This window comes from Trichomycterus rosablanca, chromosome 9 (assembly GCF_030014385.1).
Source record: "Trichomycterus rosablanca isolate fTriRos1 chromosome 9, fTriRos1.hap1, whole genome shotgun sequence".
Taxonomy (NCBI): Eukaryota; Metazoa; Chordata; class Actinopteri; order Siluriformes; family Trichomycteridae; genus Trichomycterus; species Trichomycterus rosablanca.
In genome coordinates, this window is record NC_085996.1 from 36,849,696 (window position 1) to 36,875,426 (window position 25,731).

Sequence of the window (25,731 nt, forward strand, 5' to 3'; positions counted from 1 at the left end):
CCACCGGTCTGAAGTCGTTCAGGCTGTTGATTGTGGCTTTCTTTGGAAGAGGCACAATGGTGGCAGACTTGAAACATTTAGGGACAGTGCAGTGGGACAGAGAGAGGTTGAAGATGTTTTTGAACACCTCTGCCAGTTGATATGCACAGTCCTTAAGTACCCTCCCTGAAATTCCGTCTGGGCCGGTCGCTTTCCTGGGGTTCACACTGCGGAGCACTCTCCTGACATCCTCTGTACTCACAGTAAGTGCTAGGCTGTCAGCAGTTTGCAGTGGTGCTGTCCTGCAGTGGTGCTGTCCTATACTAAACTGATGTAAAGTGTTCTCTGTAGTAAATGTTAGCAGATGTGTACTGTAGGCTCCAGTGTTAGATCATGCTCCATGGGTCTATCCTGATAGTAGCTCAGTGTTTGAATGGTCAATGGTTGTTGGTTCAACCCCACCACCACTTTTGCAAGGCCCTTAATTATTTTCAAATGTTTGAATTATATTTAGCCACAATTTGATAAAGGCATCAGTTAAATACCACAAAATGTAAATGTTTTACTAAAAAAGGAACTTGGAGCCTTTTAAAAATTCTGATGACAAAAATGTGCTTTTGATTTGCATAGTAATCACCTCTCTTCCATGTTTTTAGAATGTCCTACCGGTCCAAAGGGAGGCTGCACGAACTTTATGTGTGTTTTTGCGCTACAATCGCAAGCAGGAGCAACGGCAGGAAATCATCAGCAAAATAATGCAGGGTAGGTTTACACGTTCTGTTCCCAGAAATATGTAGATCTCACATTGTATAGTTTCGTTTGTGGCTGCCGTTGTCATGTCTGTGCCAGACGTTAGCCAATCATTTTTGTAGCAGATGTTTGCCGATCATGACATTCTGTATTTAATTTTTCACTATTTATTTATTTTAATTCATTATCTTCTGTTTATTGTTACATTTTGCTTTTTTTTTATTATTATTTTTCATTGTGTAATTTAATTTTAAAGGTATTTAATGTGTTTTTTTTATGTTATTTGTTTTGTTTTCTTACCTTTTTAAAGAACTTGCTCAAGGTCGAAGTTACTGGAGTCGGTTGCGGTTTCTGGACCTGTGTGACATTATCATAGATCTCTTCTCTAAATCATACTTCTGCAAGCATTTCATAATTCAGGCGTTGGAGCTGATCAGTGACCCAGTGGCCAATGTTAGGTAACAGCTACAGCTCGTACTGTTTTTGTGCTTATTGTGCAGTAAAACTAATACAGATCTGTTATCAGTTCTCTGTAGTAGATCATGTATTGTAGAGAAGTGAAGAATAGCACTCTCTCTGTGTGACTCTGACAGGTTAAAGTTGTGTCACATGCTGCCCAGACTGAGATGTACCATACGGCTACCTGCAGACAAACATCTGCATCAACAGCTGGAGTTTTGTGTCAGAAAACTCCTCTGTCATGAAAAAGACAAAGATGTACTGACCACGCTGAGGAAGGCAAGGAGCTCATACAGTATATTGTTCTCTTAATAGAAAGAATTTGGAAAATTATTTTTCAAACATCATTATTCTTCCTCCTCAGTCAGTCCTGGAGCTGGACAAAATGGACCTCACAGAACCGGTATTGTTTCTTACATCTACACCTAACTGTCCATGTTTCATGCATCTGGTTGTAATTGAATGTTAATTGTTTGATTGATTTTGAGATCTCAGAGCACTTTTCACTCCTGCAGTATCATAAAGGGCATGAAAGAGACCTGCTGGACCAAAAGAAGGAGAAGGAGGAGGCGTTACTGCTCGAAATGGTTAGAGATTAAAGTTAATGCTAATTTGTAGCCCTAAAGTGTCATTATTTCAGTTCATTTTTGTATCATTTACCTATTAAAAACAATTTAGACTCAAACATTATTATTATATGGGTCATTTGCCTTTTGGACCTTAAAACTTTATTTGTTTTTCATGTTTTATTATAAAAGGACGTGTTTTACTTTTCCAACTAATACTGGTCAAGTTCAATTACACATGAACCTCATATACACTGTGACGTCCAGACTGTTACGTATTAGGTTGTAACAGGGTGGACCATAACAGGGTGAACATTCTGACATAAAATTAGCCATTAGCTAGCGAGTGAGCAAAACCATGCTAGCATAAAAGTGAATTCAGACAAAGAATTCTCTGCTTTTTGTGTGATAATTTTTAAAATGATCAAATCGTTTTGCTTTTTCTCATATATCCTGTAACAGGGTGGACATGTTATGGTTGACCATATAAGACTGGAAAAAAACAGCATTAAAATGAGGAGTTTAATAAGCCACTCATCTTCCACAGTTGTTTTCCTTTTAAAAAGATCATGTGAGCTCCAGGAAATGATGTCAGTATGTAAAACAGCTCTTCATTTTAAGAGACAGTAGTAAGAAATAACAGGGTGGGCGGCAACTTGAGGGACGTGTGAAAAACCCTTATTTATAATCAGCAATAAAATCAAACTTCAAACATCAAACATAAAATTTCTATAAAATAGAAAAAAAATCTAAGGTTTAGAGGGACTTAAGCAAAACATTTTAAACAGTATTGAAATACTGAGATATTTTCATGATTAAACCTCATATATCATCACTAAATCAGAATGTACAGCACTGGGGACATGGGAAAACCTTTGATTTGAGCCTGTGGCACAGCCACTTATATAGTTTATTTCCTCTTTATGTTAAAAAGTGAACAAAATTACAGGAGACATAGCCAAGGCAAAACAATACTGTGTCTAAAAAGCCACAAAAAAAACTATTTATGCTTATCAGCATTGAAATCATGGTGATTTTCAAAAAATAATAATTTTTTTTTTATCATTTATGGTACAAATGCTGTGTAACCTGACAACTTGTACAAAACTTAATAGCCAATTGTGTTGTTTTATATTCCTTCAATAACAAATGTAATCATTTCCAATTCCCGATTGTGAATCTGCTGCAACTTGCACAACCCAAGGACCAAGGAGAGCCAGATCTCCACGTGTCCAATCTCCGGCCACTTCTTTTCACCTGCTAGTGTTGGGTTCCCACACAGTGTCGTATTGTGTACAGAAGCACCCGGACCAGATCGCAGAACACCGTAGCAGCAGGAAGAGACCCTGTTCTGACCTGTCCTTACCTCAGACACGGCTAGTTGTGTATGTGTGGACGCTTGGCCTGGTTGGTGGATTTGCTGAAATTCGGCTTTTCGAGTTTGAACACTCTGTGGTGATGTGCTAGACTGTGTGTTAGACTACTGCACCACCCAAGCGCCCTAAAATCAGTTGTCTTTTGTACAAATCATTAAATTATTTATAAAATAAATAAAACCAGGCCAAAATGACATTTCAACAAGCACTTCAAACAAACACAGATTTTAATTTATAATATTTTATGCATTGCTGTAACAAACAGGAATTGCTGGAACGGCAACAGAACGAGGCCAAACTGGTTGGAGAAAAGCACTCTGAAAAGAAACGTAAGTAGCCAACACAGATAAAATGTTTTTCATATCCTGCATGTCTCTGTCACTCGGATCCAGAACCAGCAACAGCACAACAGGGTCTGGTAGGGGGGCATTGCTGATAGGAGTACAGTTACATTGTTATCAAGCTAATCTAAGAAATACCAACACACACATACCCAGCAGAGAACCCTGCAATAAAATGGAGCCCTGTCCAGGGTTTTCCGGATGAACCGGACCTAACTCGGCCCTGACCAGGATGAAGTGGTTTTGATTGAAAATGTAATTGTCTGATTTTTTTGTCTGTATCTTGTTTCTCTGTTTGTTTTTGTTTATTAGACTACTATAATTCAGTGAGACTGATATGCACTTCATTTTTCATTTAAATGGTTCAACCTTATCAAAGCCTACTGTGATTGTAAGACAATCATGTTTTCTGCAGGAAGAGACAGCAAAGCAGGACTACCAGGTAGCAAAGGCATGTCAGGGTCAACATCTGGAGCCACCTTGTCCACATCTGCTGGTTTGTATAGTCTCTGGATGAGTTGCTTTATACGCTCAGCTTAATAATTAGTAGAAGAGAAGAACATGTTTAATGATGTGTTTATGTTTGTTGTTTTTAGGGAAGGAGATGAGGAGATCCAAACTGGCTCGCAGTCGTTCCCTCAGCAGCCACCCCACCGCTCCGAAAATGGCAAATTCAGAGAAAACTCTGTAAGTATGTTTTGTTTTTGTTTGTTTTTTAGATGAAATGCAAACCTAGTTCACTTAAATATTATGTTTGACTCAGTTTGTATCATGCTGCACAATGCACAGTGTTGCATTGTGGGATACTGCATGCCAAGAAGATAGCTCTTTCAACATACAATGAAATTATTCTACCATCTGGGTGCTGGTATAGAAAAGAGCCTTGATGCTTGTCTTACTCAAGTTTCTCTTCAAGTACCTCAAATGTTTCAGAAAAAAACACTAATTATATTAACTTATATTATTTAAATATTAGGACTGTGTAAAACCTTATTACAGTATTTCTATCAGTCATTTATGATTAAAAAAATCTGTGTAGTATTATCACAGATCACTATTTAACGTGGAAACTCAACACACAACAGTAAACTTGGCCACTTAAACTAAGAGATGCATAATTTTTCATTCACTGCTTCTGTTTTTTTCTCCAAAAGTCAAATGTGACCATAAGCTTGTTTGACATTCTATTCCAAAATCATTGTAGCATTAATATAGAGTTGGCCCAACACCTTTCCCTCCTTCCCCAATCCACCTTTTACCTTTGTGGTCATCAGACTCCACTTTGCTGGGAAAGCTTTGAAGTTGGATTCACCGTGACCCTGACCAGGATGAAGCAGTTGCAGAAAACTTAATTATGCAATATACACAACTAAAAAAGTGGCATAAGTTTAACAGTAAGGGATCATTAGTAACATTTATTTTATGACAATTGTCAGGTAACCTTTAATAACTGTGACTATCAGACTGACAGGTTTGTGTTAGATTTACAGACCATGATATGAGGCAAAAACAGTAAATTAATTAAGTTAAACTGACAATAAACTTCAGTAACTGTAAACGCTAGTGGTCAGTAGAGGCATTATTATGCACTGGTGTGGTAATAAAAATATATAAAGCATCGTGAATCATGTTTTATTTCATATTCCCACTAAACACTTTCTTTTATTCTTTAGAAAAGTGAAGGAATCAGGAAGCTGTCCTGGATCAGGAAAGAGCTCCATAAAACCAGTCAATGGTAATTAAAGATTTTAAAAAGCAGTCATATTTGCATTTTATCATTTGCCTTTTTGTGTCTGAAGGCTCAGTATTTCTCTGTAAGAAATGAATATGCATAGTTTTAATTTCAACCAGGCACGCGAAGACAGTCATGGACAATTTAGTATCTCCAATTCACCTCACTTGCACGTCTTTGGACTGTGGGAGGAAACCGGAGCACCCGGAGGAAACCCACGCAGACACGGGGAGAACATGCAAACTCCACACGGAAAGAACCCGGACTGCCCCACCTGGGAATCGAACCCAGGACCTTCTTGCTGTGAGGCCACAGTGCTACCCACTTAGCCACCGTGCCGCCCACAGACATGGTTGGCTATGTCTGTTAGATCCACCGTGACCCTGACCAGGATAAAGTGGTAGTTAAACATGAAAATGAGATGAAAATATTTCATCCTTCCTGCCTTCAGACACAAAACAAAACCTTGTGTTTTTGACCAAGCATTTATTTGACATTCCTTATCCCTATGTACTTTTAAATATGCGCTTTATACCCTGTACGTCACTACTGTTTTCACCGTATATCCTAAACAAATCATCAAAATGTGCTTGAAATTGTCTGTATCATTGTGTTTCCTAGATGATTCCCTCCGACCCCATTTCAATGTTGCCTCCTCATCCTCGTCTCCAAGTTCATCGACGTCTTCTATGCCCGTCCTAATCCGCAGCAACACGAGCAGTTCTGTAGAGCACCGCAGCAACGGCAGCAAAGACACACAGTCCAGAAAACTTACCATGTAGGTCCTACTATTCTACAGTTATCCTGTATGTCATGTCAGAGCTTGGTCCAAAATCTGGCTGGATACCTCTCTGCTAACCCTCGCCAAATGACATTTACATTTTACATTTACATTTTTGGCATTTAGCAGAAGCTTTTATCCAAAGCGACTTATAGTACTGTGACAGTATATTGTCTAAGCAATTGAGGGTTAAGGGCCTTGCTCAAGGACCCAACAGTGACAACCTGACAGTGTTGGGGCTTGAACCAGCGGCCTTTTGATTACTAGTCCAGTATCTTAACCACTAGGCTACAACTGGCCAGCAATTAATATAATGATTAAGCTCATCAAATGTATTTTTAAGGCTGTTAATTGTAATATGAAGACACAACATGGCCAAAATGATGTCAAACCTTTCTAACTAGGAAGTTCAGCAACACATTTCTAACAGGTATTTAAAACATTATCGGTAGCATCAAGAAGCAACAATGGTTCAGCTCTAAAGCAACAGACCAGACGAGCTCAGAACACAGTGAAGAACATCGCTATAGGAAAAGCATTCTCTGTAGTGATGAATCATGAATCCGCAGCCTGGCAGCCTGGACAGGTGAATCTGGGTTCTGTTCATATAGTGTAGTGTGTCAGCTACAAAATTTGGCAGAAGGGGAATAACGGTCTGGGTTTTTTATAATATTCTGGGCTGAGTCCCTAATGCTACAGTATAATCTAATATGATCAAGTTTGTGCAAACATAGCTGGGTATGAGTGGCAAAGCCCTAATCAAAACCTGAATCGGAACAGCAACTGCCAACCAGACCTTATTGTTTAACAATATCAGTGTCTGACTTTAATGGATCTAAAGCAGTATGGTCATTGGCAAAAAACTAAAGAATGTCTAGATGTTACATTCAATAAACCAGTAAGAATGAGCCAAGTTCGTATATTGCTTGGTATAAGCATTTACCAACACTATAATCACTGTACCTCCTCCTTCAACTGTACCTCCTTTTTTAGTGTTAATTGGATCATTTTCACTTGAGACACTTGGTACACTGTTTTACTGAAACCAATACTACAGACAGGCACGGTGGCTAAGTGGGTAGCACTGTCGCCTCACAGCAAGAAGGTCCTGGGTTCGATCCCCTGGTGGGGCGCTCTGGGTCCTTTCTTTGCGGAGTTTGCATGTTCTCCCGGTGTCTGCGTGGGTTTCCTAAGGGTGCTCCGGTTTCCTCCCACAGTCCAAAAACATGCAGCCAGACACTGAATTGTCCTATAGGAACCAGCAGCTAGGATGCATAAACCAGTGCATTGTAGTGCCGGTCCCAAGCCAGGATAAATAGGGAGGGTTTTGTCAGGAAGGGCATCCGGCGTAAAAACTGTGCCAAATCAATAATGCGGATCATAATCTGCTGGCAACCCCTAATGGGAGCAGCCGAGGAAATAGAATATATATAAAATGCTATAAATTGATTTGTCTGTTTCAAAATACTAACATATTTTCTCTTTCTGTCTGTCAGACAAAGAAAGTCCAATTCATTTGGCATGCATTCTGGAAGAGAGTGACCATAGCACTCTGTTGAAAGGACTTTGGCATGGAGCTAGAGAGAATGTGCTTGGTGCTTCTCTGCACCCGAGTGTTCGACATCAACTCTTCAGAACCCAATCAATAAAACCCATGTTGAACATCAGATTTTCTGAAGACTTTCTGTTAAAATACTTACAACTCTGACAGATTACAATGCCTTTAATTTGAGACAGTCAGGTGGTTACAAAGTTAGATGGGGTAGGTTGAAATGATGACAGAATTCCTGATAAATGCAGAACTGTGGTCATTTTTTGATTAAAATGTACTTGTACCATGCAGATTAAATGATTTTTAACTGTAATAAACAGAGTACAATAGATACATGTTGATTATGTTTAGACTCTGCATACATTTACACAAGCTGTATTATAGATACATATGTACTTAAACCAGTAATGCAAATTTAGTAGATATTTTAACTAATATCTGACCACCATTAGCTGACAATTAACAATCTTTGTCACATCAAGTGTAACAGTGATTGTGATAGCAATGCAATACAGTTACATGAATGTAGGTAGCGTGATTGGAAGTAGCTTTCAACATATAGATTTTAAACACAAAGTATACAGCTAAAAGTCGAAAACAAGATGAATACGTGCTTTTTAAAAAATAGAGAGATGCAGCCGGTATGTTAAAGTTATTCTTAAAGTAATGTGACATAAAATGACGAGTAGAGTAGACCTCTATACTGGTCACTGTGCACAATATCACTTCTTAAAAAAGGCATTAAACATAATATTAAAACCAGAGATACAGTAATTACATTGTTTTACTCTGTGCTGCTGACCTGTGTAGTTCTGTTTTAAAATTCAAGATAAAATCAACTCTCAGGTAATAAAAAGACTTAAATTTAGTTTTAGCATCAAACAATCACTTCTTACTAGTTGGTTATTAGTTGATTATTAACATCTCTAATATAAACCTAAGCATATGTGGTCATTAGTTTTCCCTACATAGGATTACTTCTTAGTGGGGTCAACCACACGGCCCATGTGCAGCAGGCTTTTGGTGGCCTCGTGGTAGATGAGGAAGAGGAAGGGCCGATTGAAAGTGAGCCTCGGAGGAAGAGAATCCAATAAGCTGCTTGAGGAAGAAGCGTCTGAGCCTTGTCCTTCGTCCACTTCCACTGAAACCTTCTGCAGCGCCTGTAAGCAGCAGAGAAACCAGCAATGCATGTTGAATTCTGATATCATTACAAAGCAGGTAAGAAAGGGTGGTACGGTGGCTCGGTGGGTAGCACTGTCGCCTCACAGCAAGAAGGTTCTGGGCTCGGGTCCTTTCTGTGTGAAGTTTACATGTTCTCCCCATGTCTCCGGGAGCTCCGGTTTCCTCCCACGGTCCAAAAACATGCAGTCAGGTTAATTTGAGACACTGAATTTCCCTATAGGTGTATATGTGTGTGTGTGTGTGTATGTGTGTCTGCCCTGCGATGGACTGGCGCCCTGTCCAGGGTGTTACAGTGTGTCTCGCGCCCATTAAAAAGCTGGGATAGGCTCCAGCAACCCCCCACAACCCTGATTGGATAAGCTGTTAAGAAGGTGAGTGAGTGAGCATGTAATAAACTTCTCCTCTTTTCTTTCCTGATGAAATGCTCACGGGAAACTTGACGTAAACCAAAAACACTTCAAAGTACCAGACTGCATTCATTCTTTATAATTTACTGCTAAGATGCTGTCACACCAGAAAGCAAATTAAATGTGCAAGTAACAGTTTGCACAACAGTGTTATACTGTTATCTGCACATCTGTGTTAATAAGCAACAGAGATGTAAGGGGTGGTAAATGAGGGACTGATCAAAAAGACCAAAAAGGGGGAAAATTTTATCACCCAAGTCAGTAATCGACACCATACTAAAGAGCATCTGTGACCAGAGATATAAGCCATGGTTCCCAACCTGGTGTCCTTGGTTCAGCCTTGGCACAGGGGGGCGCCAAACACCACACGGGGTGAGCAAGGCTCAGTCTGCTCTGAGGTGCTTAAATAAAGTTCAAATAACACAATCACTGGATTTATCAATCTGTATATGAACGTATTAAAAATACCTTTTCACTCAAAACAAGTAGGCACTGTTAGGTTGTTAAAAAATACATCTAGCTTATGTTTGATTTTTAGCTAAATCACGCACGAACACACAGAAGACCATTTTTAGTAGCTCCAATTAACTGCGCACAAACCTCTCTCACATTAAGGACCGCTCCACCTAGGAATCAAACCCAGGCAACAGCGCTACCCACCAAGCCACCGTGCACAGTCATGCTTGAATAGTAAAGGACCTTCCCCAGCACTCAGCAACCCCGCTTTGTAACTTTATGTGGACTGCTATGTCATGGCTGAGTTAATGAAACACCTGAATTTCCTCTACTTTTACCCATATAGTGCAAAATATAATAAAATGTAAAACAAAATCTAAAATAAACCTAAAAAAATTATTTTGCCATTAATTAGTATTAATTACAATTTCTATTTCTATAGTTGGGAATAGGAATTATACCCCATTAAACATGAATACAGACAGAAATGGGAACGCTGTACCTCAGACAGCTTCAGGCTGGACGATTTGCTGATTCCAGACAGGTCTGTGCTGCTGTCCAGGATTTTGCTCATTCCCAGACTTGGCAGGCTTTGCTTTAGAGAGAAGGTCTGATCCAGTGAGAACCGAGGCAACTGAACCTCCAACTTCCTGTAAATACATAATAAACTGTTTAACTGCCAAACAATCAACTGCTGACAACGGAAATAAATAACAAGTATGTTTAGATTAGTCCATAAATCCTGGGTGCTGCTGAAACACATGATCTGTGTGTAAAAAAAATACTGGCTTACTGTTTCTGACTTACGTTTTCTTCAACCTTGCCACCCATGTGAGGAACACTTCACCAGTCAGGGACTCATCGATAAATGTATAATCTACATCTTCATCTGGCAAAAGGACAAGCATGGCAATGCCATCCACGCAGGGCAGCTTCAGAATTCCCACCTTCAGAGCCGGGTCGTAAGCCAGGTAGAATTTGCCGGAACGGATCATCATTGGAACCTGGATGATCTGGTACTTGTTAATGAAAAATCTCTCCTCCTGAGTAAAGCTGGCATTGAAAGGGAGCTTCCACTGTCCTAGCAAGGAAAATAGAAGATACACTAAATGAATGCTTATTAATAATTTTGTTAATAATAGAGATGCAAACTTTTGCCAACTTATTTTAACCAGTAAATGACAATCCTGCCAGCAACCCTTTAATATAGGCCCCTAGCACAAGATGTTGGCTTAATGCAGACCTCTAATGTAAAGCACCATAAGATTCAGTAGATCCCCAACAATTGTGCAGTATTATTTTTAATAAAAGGCTAATTTTCTGTGATTAATATTGGAATGTTAATCAATTAAAGGTGTTGGTTAAACACAGTAATGGCCTCAAGTACATAAGACATTAAACAGGGCCATTAGAATGTGAGCACATCTTAACATTGTTGTATATTTATAAAACTGGTTTCTGGAGAGGCGATGCAGTACAATCATTTCGTATCTCTCTCACCTGTGAAGTACGCAGCACTGATGAGCATCAGCTGGGTTTGAGGATCAAAAGCACCAGCTACATCTGTGATCTTGTTCCCAGTGCTGCTTGTAACAAAGTCATTGATCTGCCCTTTGGTAGCTTGGGTACCGGTGAAATCCACACTTTGCACATCAGTGCTGTAAAACTTCTTGACCTGGCTGCTGAAGCTGGACTCAGGTTCGAGCTGCCGGCTGATGAACAGACCCGTAGCCAGCGTCTGAGCCGATGTTTCCCTCAACTGCTGCAGTAACGTTGGGATCCTGTCTGGCTCTCCGTCTCTCTCCATGGGAGCCAGAGCTAAACCTTGCAACAGCTCACTACGAGTGTTCGCGTCAGCTCCTGCTGCCAAGGACGCCAAGCCCAGAGTGGCAGCCAGAGGTGAGATGACAATGTTATCATCGCTGGTGCTGGCTACCTTGCGGTACAATGCCGTTGCGAAGTGTGCGCTGCGGCCTGCCAGTTCCTCCATGTCTGCATTTTGCACCTGAGCGTGAACGCTGCCAGCCAAAATGCTGACAGTGATCACAATGAAGATGCCCATCTCCATTGTTCCTGTTAACAACAGTGGTAAAATAAAAGATCTAGCAGTTAACATATATTATACTTTTAGAATGATCTTATGATCTTAATAAACATGTTTAATATAAACAAAACATTATATTCTTCAGACTGAAATCAAAACTCTTCATAGCCAGACTGTCACAATGAATTACAGCAGGTCTGGTTCCACCAGGAAACATTGGACGCAAAGGCAGAAATATCTTAAACTGAACCTCAATCCATCACAGGGCTTCGATCATCCCCCTCCCCTTTGCCTGGAATGTCTGTGTAAATGCCCGGCTGGCCGGTAGCACCAGTGAGATTTGAATCTTAATCTCAGCTGTGGCACTAAGTGGGTAACACTGTCGCCTCACAGCAAGAAGGTCCTGGGTTCGATTCCCAGGTGGGGCGGTCTGGGTCCTTTCTGTGCGGAGTTTGCATGTTCTCCCCCTGTCCGCATGGGTTTCCGCGAGCTCCGGTTTCCTCCCACAGTCCAAAGACATGCAAGTGAGGTGAACTGGAGATACAAAATTGTTCATGACTGTGTTTGATATAAACTTGTGCACTGATGAATGTTGTGTAACCAGTAACAACCGTTTCCTGTCCTGAATGTAACCAAAGTGTGAAACATGACGTTAAAATCCTAATAAACAAACAATCTCAGCTGTGGCAGGCTGGTCTAATAGACCGCTGCAAGAACACTACGCCACCCAAGCACCCTAGTATATGTAACTAGCAAGTCATGATATTACACATTTGAATACACATACCATTACACATTTACTCTACACGTTTAGGGTACACACACCACTACTTCAAAAACACACACCTCACCCATAAATTATGTTCATTCAAATCAGTGGCAGCAGTGAATATTTGACAAATGCTGAAAAATACATGTTGCCTAAAAGTGTGATTATACTTGCATATGCAAATGTATGTTTTAGCTTGAGAAATTAGTAAACACGAGTTATGTATTTTAAACCAATGTAATAGTTTGATGCATGAAATCAAATGTCTATATACTTTTGGCCAAATAGTGTACCCAAAATAAACCGCAGTAAAAGCCTCCATCATGTCTGCCTCTTACTATGAGATCAAAGTGCATATTTATGAAGGCTAACAAATGCATTTAGACTTTTATTATAAGCAGGTTTTGATTTATCTGCTTCTTTCTCAGTAATACTATGTCTTAAAATTCTTGTTTATGTTAATCACACATAGCCTACAAACTTAAACTGCTCTCTTAAAATATTCTTAGCAATATTGTTATTCTTGCAATATTATAATACAGTATTATAAGCAATGATTAATATGTGCAAGTAAACACTTAAATAAAGCTTCATTTAAAGGTGGCATTGGCCATAATCTTAACACAATGCAGAATTAGTTTAATCCTGATTAACATATGAATTAATAATTCTTTAAGTTGCAATATACACCGATCAGCCATAACATTAAAACCACCTCCTTGTTTCTACACTCAATTTTATCAGCTCCACTTACCATATAGAAGCACTTTGTAGTTCTACAATTACTGACTGTAGTCCATCTGTTTCTCTGCATGCTTTGTTAGCCCCCTTTCACTCTGTTCTTCAATGGTCAGGACCCCCACAGGCCACCACAGAGCAGATATTATTTAGGTGGTGGATCATTCTCAGCACTGCAGTGACCTTGACATGGTGGTGCTGTGTTAGTGTGTGTTGTGCTGGTATGAGTGGATCAGACACAGCAGTGCTGGTGGAGTTTTTAATACCGTGTCCACTCACTGTCCACTCTATTAGACACTCCTACCTAGTTGGTCCACCTTGTAGATGTAAAGTCAGAGACGATTGCTCATCTATTGCTGCTGTTTGAGTTGGTCATCTTCTAGACTTTCATCAGTGGTCACAGGACGCTGCCCACGGGACGCTATTGGCTGGATACTTTTGGTTGGTGGACTATTCTCAGTCCAGCAGTGACAGTGAGGTGTTTAAAAACTGAGAATGACCCACCACCCAAGTAATACCTGCTCTGTGGTGGTCCTGTGGGGGTCCTGACCATTGAACAACAGGGTGAAAGGGGGCTAACAAAGCATGCAGAGAAACAGATGGACTACAGTCAGTAATTGCTTCTATATGGTAAGTGGAGCTGATAAAATAGACAGTGTAAACCTAGACATGCACAAAATGGCTGTATTTGACTTTATGAGCACAGTGAGCCCCTATCTTCCTTTAACTCTAGTTAACCCTGTTATTGACCTGTCCAAACATTCATGCTAACATCAGATCAGCCGTGCACACATGTTCTCCATGTATGGAATAAGCTGGAAAAAAAAAGAAAACATAACCATGTTAAATAGTTAACAAATCAATAGTAAACCTGATAAGGTTACAGAACAAGAATGAATTAGTAGTGAGAATGCTTATTTGTTGTCTTGCATCAGACTACAGGTTGTGATTTGACAACGTTGACAAGACCAAAGGGCAGAATGTGCATGAGCAAATATTAGGGTTGCTACTGGACCTACATAAGTAATGGACACTTCAATGTAAATCATGTAGAGCAACAACAACAACATTTTTTTTTTATTTGTAGCTTTACATTTTTTAACATTTACAATTTCAGCATTTAGCAGATGCTTTTATCCAAAGCGACGTACAGTACAGTTACAGTATACAGTCTGAGAAATTGAGGGTTAAGGGCCTTGCTCAAGGGCCCAACAGCAGCAACCTGGCAGTGGTGGGGCTTGAACCAGCAACCTTCTGATTACTGGTCCAGTACCTTAACCACTAGGCTACGGCTTGCCCCAACTTTAAAATCTTATAAAAACCGTATTATTGATGTAATAATAATTATTATTAATAATCATCATCATTCTTTATTATTATGACTAAGTATGTACGTATTTATTTATTTAATTATTTTGCACTGTACACATATTTCGTTTGCAAATTAGTAAAAATAAAGCTTTATAAACAATGACTGTGTGTTTGGGTGTGAGTATCAGACAGGATGTATCTATTACAGGCCCATAAATATCAATTCTGTACATGTTAATCAGTATATTATTATAAATAATGAAGAACACACAGTTTGTTATAGTGTCCACTTAATAATAAGCCTAATGCCATTATATAAGATCCCAGCTATCATAATGCATCAGCGACATGTAAACAGCTCCATTATTCCTAATGTAATTAAATATTTTGTACATCATTTAAAAAGCATGCCATTTAATCATGTCACATCTTACTTACTGTGTTATAGATGTGACTGGAGGATGAATCCTGTATCAAGTGTATCATAAATAATCAGTAAATCATGGAGAGACGCAGAGAGAAAAATCCGCTCATCTGCGTTACATCAACACAGATCTGCGCTGTTCACGTAACCTGCGCGAACTGGCCTGGATTCACCAACACTGTTTAGGGAATTTGTGCTTCGTTGTGGTGCTGTGTTCGAAATAGCGTTCCTGCAAACTAAAACACAGTAGATCCTTGACTTACGAATTTAATTGGTTCTCAAGGGCTGTTCTTAAGTCAAAATGTTCGTTGGTTAAACCTATTTTTCCCATAAGAAATAATGTAAACAGAATTAATCCGTGCCAGACCTCCCACAGCACCCCCTAACCTTTCTAATGTAATGGTCTTTTTTGTTATAAATACAAGTATATTTTCCCTTAACCCTAAATTATAGAATAGATAATACTGTAATAAACAATAATAAACAACAATACACTGTAGTACTGTACATAAAACACACATCACATTTTAGTACAGTATGTGTGCTATACACCATAATACATTTCCTTCTTTTTTTATAAAATGTATCTACTAGAAACAACAATAACTGTCATATTTCTCTATTATTTCCTTCTTTATTGCAATAATGTTGTATTTTGTAGGTGTAATTGCTCGAAAGAAAGAATACCTTACACACCGGACTTCCTTCTCCTCTCTCAAACTCACTCACTGTCCCCTCTGTCTGATACACTGTGACAGCTACTGGCAGGAGTAATTATACAACAACAAATGTAATAGATTTGTTCATTTTCTCAACACTACGCTCTCTCTGCACCTTCTTTGGGAATATTTTAATATTGAACTTTACAAAATATAAAGAAAACACCGGAAAAAAAAAACATTTAGAACATTTGTTTTTTAAACCCCCAATCAACTTACATTTCGACCAAAAAGTGTTTTTACCATTTAGTTAAAAAAATAAAATTAAATTACATAAATAATTTGTTTCCCAAAATTGCTATAACATACATCTTCGGAGTGTATGTAAACTTTTGACATCTGTATTTCAATTTGCGAGTCCCCATATGCAAATACTATTTTGAACACAGAAAACTTTCTATGTATGATTTGTAATGAAAACAATTCATGTTCATGCTTAACCACTTCTAAGAGAGTTTCACATCAGTGGACATACGTAGGTCTGGGCAGTATGACCAAAAATTTGTATCGCTGTTTTTTTTAAGATTCTGCCAGTTTCACGATATTAGTGTATTTATTATTACTCAGAAATTTTCTTTCTCGTATGTCTATAGAGGAATCTTGTCTTGTTTATGTAGATTAGTATTGCATTATCATAGTCGCTCCACCGTTTGCTTGTTTGCAACAGCCGTGGCTCGACAAACCGTGCAGTATAAAGTGTTTTAGTCTGTTCTAAACTGCCGGCACAGCTCATTTCTTTGGCAGGTTCTTTCGGTGCATATTTGGTCCTCCTCTCTTCATCCTCCATCTGTTTTTGTTTATTATTTTTCACCATATCAAGGAAACATCTCTCATCTGTTAACACTGGCTAACCTAACCACCTCTACCTGGCTAACTCATGAGCTGTATCTAATCTGCACGGCTCTCCATAGCGCTTTAATTGGCAAACCATACTATATGATTTGCTGCCTACTGAAGCCTACAGCTGTTGTATTAGCTATGTTATGGTATGGCAGTATTTGAAAAATCCATACCATATGAGGAATCAAAACCGGTATACCAAATGCATACCGCCAATCACTAAGTGGGAATAAATGTTCTTGTCATTCCTTAGTAATATAAAGTATTAAGTAAAAAGTAATTTTTCTGTTTTAGATTAAGGTGAATTAGATCGTTGCCCATGAAATGAAAGGCAGAAACACCAGATATAATATACCAGATATAAAAGCAGTAAAAATATCTAGCCGATATATACTGTGCCAACATGTCCAGCTTTTCTTCAATTGAATTTTGTCCACTTCAGATTTTCAGTCACATTATTTAAAAACAAACAAACAAACATTACCAATTACTTAGTCATCCTAATTAATTCCCTCCCCTCCAGCAACAGCTTTACCCTAGTGAAGTTGTTGGTGGATCTGAAGATTCTTCTGGGAACTTTGGGTGCAGGATGGGTGAACTCATTAAACAGAACTCCAGTCTATTTCAAAGCATCAAACACTCAATCATTATATTAAATACAATTAAACCAAGGTGCAAATGGTATGTTAACTGTCAATAACTACTTTATCTTGGTCAAGGTCATGGTAAATCATCCTGGAAAGGACATTATCCTGGTCAAGGTCATGTTAAAACATGCTGGACCATTGGTAGAACACCAGTCCATTAAAGAGCAATACACAATTATTAATTCTTTCACACTCAAAACAACTTACATGAGATTATCCAGCGTTGTTTTGGGATGAGTCTGGAGAACCAAATGAAAGATTAGGCATTGTGCGACATGAACAATATCACCATCCACACAGCAAAGCAGTTATTTTTATTTTCCATGTCTTTTCTTAACCACTTTGCTATATTTTTTTCAGAAACCAACAAATACCAAATTCCTGATTGTGCATAACAAAAACAAGGTAGTGATGCAGTTCTGAGTCTAAGCTATCATCCAACTTGTAGTATTGTTCAGGTTCTTAATAATGTGAAAGTTAGAGTTGTGTGCATCAGAAGAGAAACACTGTGGGTTCAGGTAGTGATGAGAATCTCAGACTGTCTTTTAAGAACCATTGTTGAATGTGTGCTGCGTGTCTCTGGTTAGCTGGCCATGGGGATTTGCTGAGTGGGTAAGTTGTCCTGAGCATGCTGGCTAGTGGTTGGGACATTAATGTTGGGATCATCGTCCACCTGGTAACACTTGCCAAGGTTCTTGATAATTTTAAAGTTATAGCGGGCCGTCTCAGCAATACTGTTCTCTAGAAGCCAGCCGTCAGACTCGGAATCAGGATTTCCTGACCTCAGGACGTTCTCCATGGCAGTCTGTAGGTATCGTACTCCAGTAAGCACTGACAGCTGTGGAACAAGGATAGAATATGAAGAATTAAACAAGAAAAGAAGATCTTCCCTCCCTCAGATACAGCCAATTGTGCCTGTGGTGTGACCAGTCCAGTGGCCGCTGGGCTAGAGCTTTATCCTTTTGCGCTACCCAAGTGCTAATGTGGACATTTTAACATAATAAATAAAAAAAATATCATCTGAAGAACTTTTGTATGACAAACCTCAAAGAGCCAGATGATGAGCACAATTAAGCCAATGGACTGCATGATCTGGGTGTAGTATTCCAGAAGAGCCTGTCTGCAACCTTTATGGTTAAGGTTTAGTTCATCTGTCTGATAGTCATAGTTGTAGTGAGCAGAACTGTTGGTGATTTGGTGCTGGATGCAAGGCCTCGGTGAGTACAGGTTACAGCAGCTGAAGGGCACACTGTCCAAAAGATACTTTCCTCTAACATTGCTTCTCTGGCGGCTAAAGGTGAAAAGAAGCAGATAACAATAGATGCTTAGTTGCCTAGATTTAATTAAGACAGGCTGCAGGAATCATTTACAATTTTAATTGGAAAGGGCTGTGGAAATTTGGAATTACTTGTCTTTCTGCATTTATTTAAATTACATACACTGATCAGCCATAACATTAAAACCACCCCCTTGTTTCTACACTCACTGTCCATTTTATCAGCTCCACTTACCATATAAACTAAATATTATTTAGGTGGTGGATGATTCTCAGCACTGCAGTGACACTGACATGGTGGTGGTGTGTTAGTGTGTGTTGTGCAGTGCTGCTGGAGTTTTAAAATGCCGTGTCCACTCACTGTCCACTCTTTTAGACACTCCTACCTAGTTGGTCCACCTTGTAGATGTAAACTCAGAGACGATCGCTCATCTATTGCAGCTGTTTGAGTTCTAGACCTTCATCAGTGGTCACAGGACGCTGCCCACGGGGGGATGTTGGCTGGATATTTTTGGTTGGTGGACTATTCTCAGTCCAGCAGTGACAGTGAGGTGTTTAAAAACTCCATCAGCGCTGCTGTGTCTGATCCACTCATACCAGCACAACACACACTAACACACCACCACCATGTCAGTGTCACTGCAGTGCTGAGAATGATCCACCACCCAAATAATACCTGCTCTGTGGTGGTCCTGTGGGGGTCCTGATTATTGAAGAACAGAGTGAAAGCAGGTTAAAAAGTGTGTATAGAAACAGATGGACTACAGTCAGTAATTGTAGAACTACAAAGTGCTTCTATATTGTAAGTGGAGCTGATAAAATGGACAGTGAGTGTAGAAACAAGGAGGTGGTTTTAATGTTATGGCTGATCGATTTTTTTTTGTGGCATTTTTGTGACATCTAAAATAAGTTGCTTGGTACTCTTGAGTAGATTAAGTGTAATGGGCCCACCTGCCATAAAAAACAGTGGCTTGGCATGGTTACAGAATCATGCCCTTCTGCTTTGCTATTTATGGCCAGCAGAGGGGGCATGGAGATGCAGATGACTGGATTATTGGTTTTTTCCAACTGACATTAATCTTTTCCGGAGTGGGCTCAATGTTTGGACCCACACTGGGTGCGGGCTGTGTCAGTTGGTGTGGTGGATTACTAGTTGTTTATTGCCGTCCCCAACCTGTTCTGGGTTTTCTTTTGAGAACTGCAGCTTGCCCTATTGTGACCAGTTTTCATTTCTGTAAATTCTACTTTAATTTATTACTTGGTTTGTTTCCATTATTCTTGCCACTGCTTGACTTCTATAAGGTTTAAAATATGGAACTGTTGCTGGCAAATTCAGGCCAAGCTGTGTTTTATTGGCTAAACTGACTTACCGAATAAATTAAGTGAACTGCTATGAGTATTAGTTATGTTAATGATTCAGAATCATTCAGTTTGAAACCCCACATTTATACAATACAGCTTAGTTCTACTTACTCCATCACTTTAGTGCTGGTCATGTCTAAGTATCTGTAACTGATCCACTGGATGTCAAACCAGTCTCTGTGGCCATCATTACCACAGCACTGGAACTGGATCTGCAGGAGGTCAATAGTAAGCTTGATGTAACAACGCCCTGGCGTATCTGTGTCCTTGTAGAAGCGCATGGCGTCCCGCAGACCCAAAAACAAAGACTCTTCCAGGTCAATACGCATAGTGTAGCACATCAGAGCTCCCACCAGAATACCGAAGGTGAAGATGAACGTACATATAATATAGGAAAGCATTAATAACTTCCACTGCAGAAACTTCACAACATCCACACAGTCATAGCAGATCTTAGCACCCAGGAAGTTGATGGCACAGGCAGCCAGACCCACAGTCATCAGCATGTTTGGCACTGAGTAGATCTCGTCGGTCATGAGCTCTCTCCTCTTTTGAATCTCCACTTTTAAAAAGAGGCCCAAGCTGAAAAGGATGAGGCCGGTAATCACTGATACCCAGTTTAGCACCCACAAAGCCTGGGCGAGTTTGTTCCGTTTGGTCTTGGTGAAGGTCACTTTTAGGACTGCCATGTTATGACATTAGTTACTGATGCCAGCTGTGATGAAATGTTGTCAGGATATAGTTGGGATACACTCAGTAGGACACAGGGAGGAGAATAGGGAGGAGGTTATTTTTCAGAGGCCTCAATAATCAGCTTAGGTGAGGTGTTTTTGACGTCCTGGACCATGACATGAGCAGCATGAAACAACTGGTGCTATAACCAAGATGGAGAAAAACACAACAAATGCACTGGCATGAATACAGGAACTCATAACTGCTAGATTTTCTTCATTTGTAGGTTACACATGGTAACCTGAGATGAAAACAGTTTTGCAAAAGGGTTTATAAGCTCCTGGCATTAATTAGTCATAAAACATGGTCTCATCTTCATTTCAGCTATAATAGTAGCCACACTTAGGAATTCACTTCATTCATATTACAATTAATAATAAAGGTATTTCAAAGGTATTACTAGTATTCAGCAATACACTTTGAAATAGAATATATTTAATATTTTACACAGAACACACATTTGTATACTATATAAAAGTATTTTATCAGAACACAAAATAAAATAGGTCCATTAGAAGCCAGGTGTAACCTTGGATGTCCAAGTAGGAATTAACACAGGTTTAGTGCCTAATCTCTCTTAATAAATAAATAAAGAAACACGTACCTTGATATTTTCTGAATTCTCATTGTCCATAAAGCCATTTAGATGTATATATTCACTTTCATTCTTAATAAAATTCCTTTTTTATGTTGGTCAGCCTTAAATTCTCAGGTGAGCACAGAGAGCTAACGGGAGCGCTGACATCTCACTGACCCCCACATAATCCATTTATCTCCAGGATTCAGTGGCTCACTGCCAGGCTTGATAGACCAATAATAGCCCAGTAGAGCAGTATTTCAGCAGTATTTCAGCTTTAGATCTGACCAGTGATGAATCACTGTTTACTGACTCCAGTACATATTACAGGATGAAGATGATTAAGGATTCTAGATTGGTGGAAGAAACATCAATGACCTTTAATATAATGATTACAAACTACTCATAGATGTGTCACGGTTCCAGCCTCTGTGTGCTCCAGGAGTGTGCCTAGGTGCCACACCCATCTCTCCAGCAGCACTCTCAGTCCTGAGCCAACACCCCTTTTATGATTGGTTCCTCTGCTAATTAGTGCCAGCTGCACCTCATCTGAGGGCACTTAGGAGGGGAGCTGGGATTCAGTCAGATGGCGACTCTTTTGCCTTGTGTCATGTTGGTTTGGATTTAATTTGCATCATTTTGCTCTCTGCTCATGTTATTTTGATTTGAGTTCCTTTGATTTAACTCTGTCAGTCTTTGCTGTGAATTTACATTAGCGAGTGATTTTGGTCTGTTTGTCTTTTTGCTTGCTCATCTTTGTCTGGTATCTTGATTTGAATTTGACTGATTTGGTTTGTTTATCCTGTTTATTAGTCCATGTTTCTTGATAGTCCATGCTTCTTATTTAAGTCTTGTTTAGTTGATGTCTTGTCTGAGTTTAGTTCATATTTAGCTTTGTACATGTGTGTTAGCTTAGGATCTAGTAGTTTAGTCCTGTTTCATGTGTGTTTAGTTTAGATTTAGCATTTAGCTTAGTTTATGTCTGTTTAGCTTAGCGATTAGCATTTAGCATACGTCTTCTGTTTGTTTGTCTTGTTTATACTTGTCCTCTTATCTCGTCATAGTCCAAACTCGTTACAAGATGGAAATCAGGAAGACCTAAAGGCCCTCATAAGGAAAGTTTAAAAATCATTAAAAATTGTAAAAAGATTGTATTGTCAGTAAAATGACAGAACAAACCCCTAACTTTATAACTGATGGAGACGTCAAAGTGGTAGACAGCGTTTACCTACTCGTGTCAATTATTAACAGCAGTGAGGAAATATGACACAGATTAGAACCTGGCAGAACAAGAATGAAGGAAAATTGTAATGATTTGTTTCTCGAAAGATCAGACGTGTCCAGACTGTGCTCTTCTCTGTGGTTCTTTATGCATTTGGCACTTTAAAGCTTCTTGAACTTTGGTGATGCTGAAGACTTGTACAGCAACAAAAGCAACCACATAGATCTTCAACTGAATCAAACCTAACCTCTCACTCAAAGTCAAACTTAAACTCTCTTATTTTGGATACATTAAAGTTCACGTGTCAAACTCAAGGCCCGCGGGCCAAATCTGGCCCGCCATGTCATTTTATGTGGCCCAAGAGAGCTTACAAGACGTATGATTGTCTTTAAACACACTGTAAAATAGTACATAAACTGCATCTCCCACAATGCATGCCGATTTTGTGACCCGCAAAGTGACAGCATCCCACCACTAGATGGCAGTGTTTCCACATCAGCGTTTAACTGAGGCGGTTTTCCAACAAGTGATGTTGAGAAATATTTACAAATAATCCCAAAATGTACAAGAAGAGAAAATTGAAGCAGAAGGAAGAAAATTTAATAAAGTTCAAGTACTTCAAGAAAAAAAACGGTACGTCTCTTGTGTTATGGGGCCGTGTCTGTGGTAAAGGAGTACAATATAAATGTAGATATACATTATAAATATACAGGATAAATTTGGCATTTTGACACCAAACACAGAATTTAGCCTCCAAGAAAAACAACAAATTGTCCAAGACTTAAAAGGCAGACTGCAATCACAGCAGGATACGGTACAATCGGCCCTTTGAGGGCACCATAATGCAGATGTGGCCCTTGGTGAAAATGAGTTTGACACCCCTGCATTATAGGAAGAACCAACTCTTTGGGGAAAAAACAATTATGCTTGGAAGAGTTGAAGTAAAAGAGGAAGAGGATGCAGTTCAAGATGGATTGGATACAATCAAAGGAACACCCATTAAGAAGCCTGAGAACCAAAACAGAAAGTTGTTCTGGAGAAATCGACACATTGAGACAACTTTATAATAATAATCATGCTTTTATCTTTGCAGAGCTTCACATTTAACCACGATTCAATAAAAAAAAATAAAACTGTAGTTCTGCCGCCATCATGTGGAATAAAGTGTACATTGTAATAAAAATAAATAAATAAATAATAAATATTGTAAATAATGTAAATAAATGATTTAGTGTATAAATAAAACAGTAAAGAAGTATATATAAAGCATCAACATTCAGAATTTATTCATTAAACTCTGGAGACTAAACGCTGTTTAAATAAATGTATGCTTCTGCTCTTTAGTAACTGTATTAGTTTTATTTATTTATTTATTTTGTTTGTTTGCTTCTCTTGTGCCATTTCTCCAGGCTGCAGTGAGGTGAATTATTGGGATTTTCTTTATTCACACATAGAAATCCTCATTGAAGCTTGTGTAAGACTCACTTCCACTGTTTTTGCTTAAAAAATTACCTGGATTTTTTTTTTTTAACCATCTTATGCTTACAGTTTTTTCTTACTGGCAATCATTTTTAAATCTTCAGCTATCTAATTGATCAATGAGCCTGTGCCCACTGTAACCTCCGTTTCCTGTTCTTGGCTAACAGGAAGGTTTTTGTTTTGCCTACCCAGTTTTGGCATGTTGTGCATTTTGAAATCCTGGTTAAGAGTGTTTATTTGCCGCTCAGGTGGCGCAGCGGTAAAGTACGCTAGCACACCAGAGTTGGGGTTTTGAATATATTGTATCGAATCCCACTTCTGCCTTCCGACTGCGCTTGGGCGGCAGCATAAACAATGATTGGCTGTTGTTTATTGGGTTAGGGGTAAAAAAGTCATTATTGGGATATATATCTATATATATATATATATATATCTATATATATATATATATATCTATATCTATATCTATATCTATCCCAATAATGACTTTTATATATATATATATATATATATATATATATACAGTGTATCACAAAAGTGAGTACACCCCTCACATTTCTGCAGATATTTAAGTATATCTTTTCATGGGACAACACTGACAAAATGACACTTTGACACAATGAAAAGTAGTCTGTGTGCAGCTTATATAACAGTGTAAATTTATTCTTCCCTCAAAATAACTCAATATACAGCCATTAATGTCTAAACCACCAGCAACAAAAGTGAGTACACCCCTTAGTGAAAGTTCCTGAAGTGTCAATATTTTGTGTGGCCACCATTATTTCCCAGAACTGCCTTAACTCTCCTGGGCATGTAGTTTACCAGAGCTTCACAGGTTGCCACTGGAATGCTTTTCCACTCCTCCATGACGACATCACGGAGCTGGCGGATATTCGAGACTTTGCGCTCTTCCACCTTCCGCTTAAGGATGCCCCAAAGATGTTCTATTGGGTTTAGGTCTGGAGACATGCTTGGCCAGTCCATCACCTTTACCCTCAGCCTCTTCAATAAAGCAGTGGTCGTCTTAGAGGTGTGTTTGGGGTCATTATCATGCTGGAACACTGCCCTGCGACCCAGTTTCCGGAGGGAGGGGATCATGCTCTGCTTCAGTATTTCACAGTACATATTGGAGTTCATGTGTCCCTCAATGAAATGTAACTCCCCAACACCTGCTGCACTCATGCAGCCCCAGACCATGGCATTCCCACCACCATGCTTGACTGTAGGCATGACACACTTATCTTTGTACTCCTCACCTGATTGCCGCCACACATGCTTGAGACCATCTGAACCAAACAAATTAATCTTGGTCTCATCAGACCATAGGACATGGTTCCAGTAATCCATGTCCTTTGTTGACATGTCTTCAGCAAACTGTTTGCGGGCTTTCTTGTGTAGAGACTTCAGAAAAGGCTTCCTTCTGGGGTGACAGCCATGCAGACCAATTTGATGTAGTGTGCGGCGTATGGTCTGAGCACTGACAGGCTGACCCCCCACCTTTTCAATCTCTGCAGCAATGCTGACAGCACTCCTGCACCTATCTATCAAAGACAGCAGTTAGATGTGACGCTGAGCACGTGCACTCAGCTTATTTGGACGACCAACGCGAGGTCTGTTCTGAGTGGACCCTGCTCTTTTAAAACGCTGGATGATCTTGGCCACTGTGCTGCAGCTCAGTTTCAGGGTGTTGGCAATCTTCTTGTAGCCTTGGCCATCTTCATGTAGCGCAACAATTCGTCTTTTAAGATCCTCAGAGAGTTCTTTGCCATGAGGTGCCATGTTGGAACTTTCAGTGACCAGTATGAGAGAGTGTGAGAGCTGTACTATTAAATTGAACACACCTGCTCCCTATGCACACCTGAGACCTAGTAACACTAACAAATCACATGACATTTTGGAGGAAAAATGACAAGCAGTGCTCAATTTGGACATTTAGGGGTGTAGTCTCTTAGGGGTGTACTCACTTTTGTTGCCGGTGGTTTAGACATTAATGGCTGTATATTGAGTTAT

General features: G+C 39.4%; 3 protein-coding genes across 7 annotated transcripts in view; 1 reads left to right on the forward strand and 2 right to left on the reverse strand.

Moving 5' to 3' along the window:
- ppp4r4 (protein phosphatase 4, regulatory subunit 4) overlaps positions 1-7,651 on the forward strand; it is a 36,939-nt gene extending 29,288 nt beyond the window's left edge. The window contains exons 15-26 of one of the 4 annotated variants that reach the window (XM_063002358.1): positions 636-741; positions 1,040-1,187; positions 1,323-1,467; positions 1,553-1,591; positions 1,677-1,775; positions 3,396-3,459; positions 3,887-3,967; positions 4,068-4,158; positions 5,145-5,206; positions 5,825-5,981; positions 6,437-6,570; positions 7,481-7,651. In XM_063002358.1, coding sequence (XP_062858428.1) covers positions 636-741; positions 1,040-1,187; positions 1,323-1,467; positions 1,553-1,591; positions 1,677-1,775; positions 3,396-3,459; positions 3,887-3,967; positions 4,068-4,158; positions 5,145-5,206; positions 5,825-5,981; positions 6,437-6,545 — 1,101 coding nt within the window. In that variant the 3' untranslated portion in view covers positions 6,546-6,570; positions 7,481-7,651. The remainder of the gene's footprint in view (positions 1-635; positions 742-1,039; positions 1,188-1,322; positions 1,468-1,552; positions 1,592-1,676; positions 1,776-3,395; positions 3,460-3,886; positions 3,968-4,067; positions 4,159-5,144; positions 5,207-5,824; positions 5,982-6,436; positions 6,571-7,480) is intronic. The other 3 variants (XM_063002359.1, XM_063002360.1, XM_063002361.1) reach the window with 3 other exon arrangements.
- Positions 7,652-7,689: 38 nt separating this feature from the next.
- Positions 7,690-14,975, reverse strand: serpina10a (serpin peptidase inhibitor, clade A (alpha-1 antiproteinase, antitrypsin), member 10a). The gene is made up of 5 exons (XM_063002363.1): positions 14,882-14,975; positions 11,082-11,654; positions 10,389-10,662; positions 10,084-10,231; positions 7,690-8,696 (listed from the first exon to the last, which is right to left on the reverse strand). The coding sequence occupies exons 2-5, from the start codon at positions 11,647-11,649 to the stop codon at positions 8,511-8,513; spliced, it is 1,176 nt and encodes a 391-aa protein (XP_062858433.1). The 5' UTR covers positions 11,650-11,654; positions 14,882-14,975; the 3' UTR covers positions 7,690-8,510.
- Positions 14,976-17,587: 2,612 nt separating this feature from the next.
- On the reverse strand, positions 17,588-20,400 carry prph2lb (peripherin 2-like b). Of its 2 annotated transcripts, XM_063001444.1 has the most exons (4): positions 19,823-20,400; positions 18,118-18,364; positions 17,679-17,911; positions 17,588-17,615 (listed from the first exon to the last, which is right to left on the reverse strand). In XM_063001444.1, the coding sequence occupies exons 1-4, from the start codon at positions 20,398-20,400 to the stop codon at positions 17,588-17,590; spliced, it is 1,086 nt and encodes a 361-aa protein (XP_062857514.1). The 2 variants fall into 2 exon arrangements, with proteins under 2 accessions (XP_062857514.1, XP_062857515.1); XM_063001445.1 differs by lacking the exon at positions 17,588-17,615 and having other exon boundaries at positions 17,657-17,911.
- Positions 20,401-25,731: the final 5,331 nt, after the last annotated feature.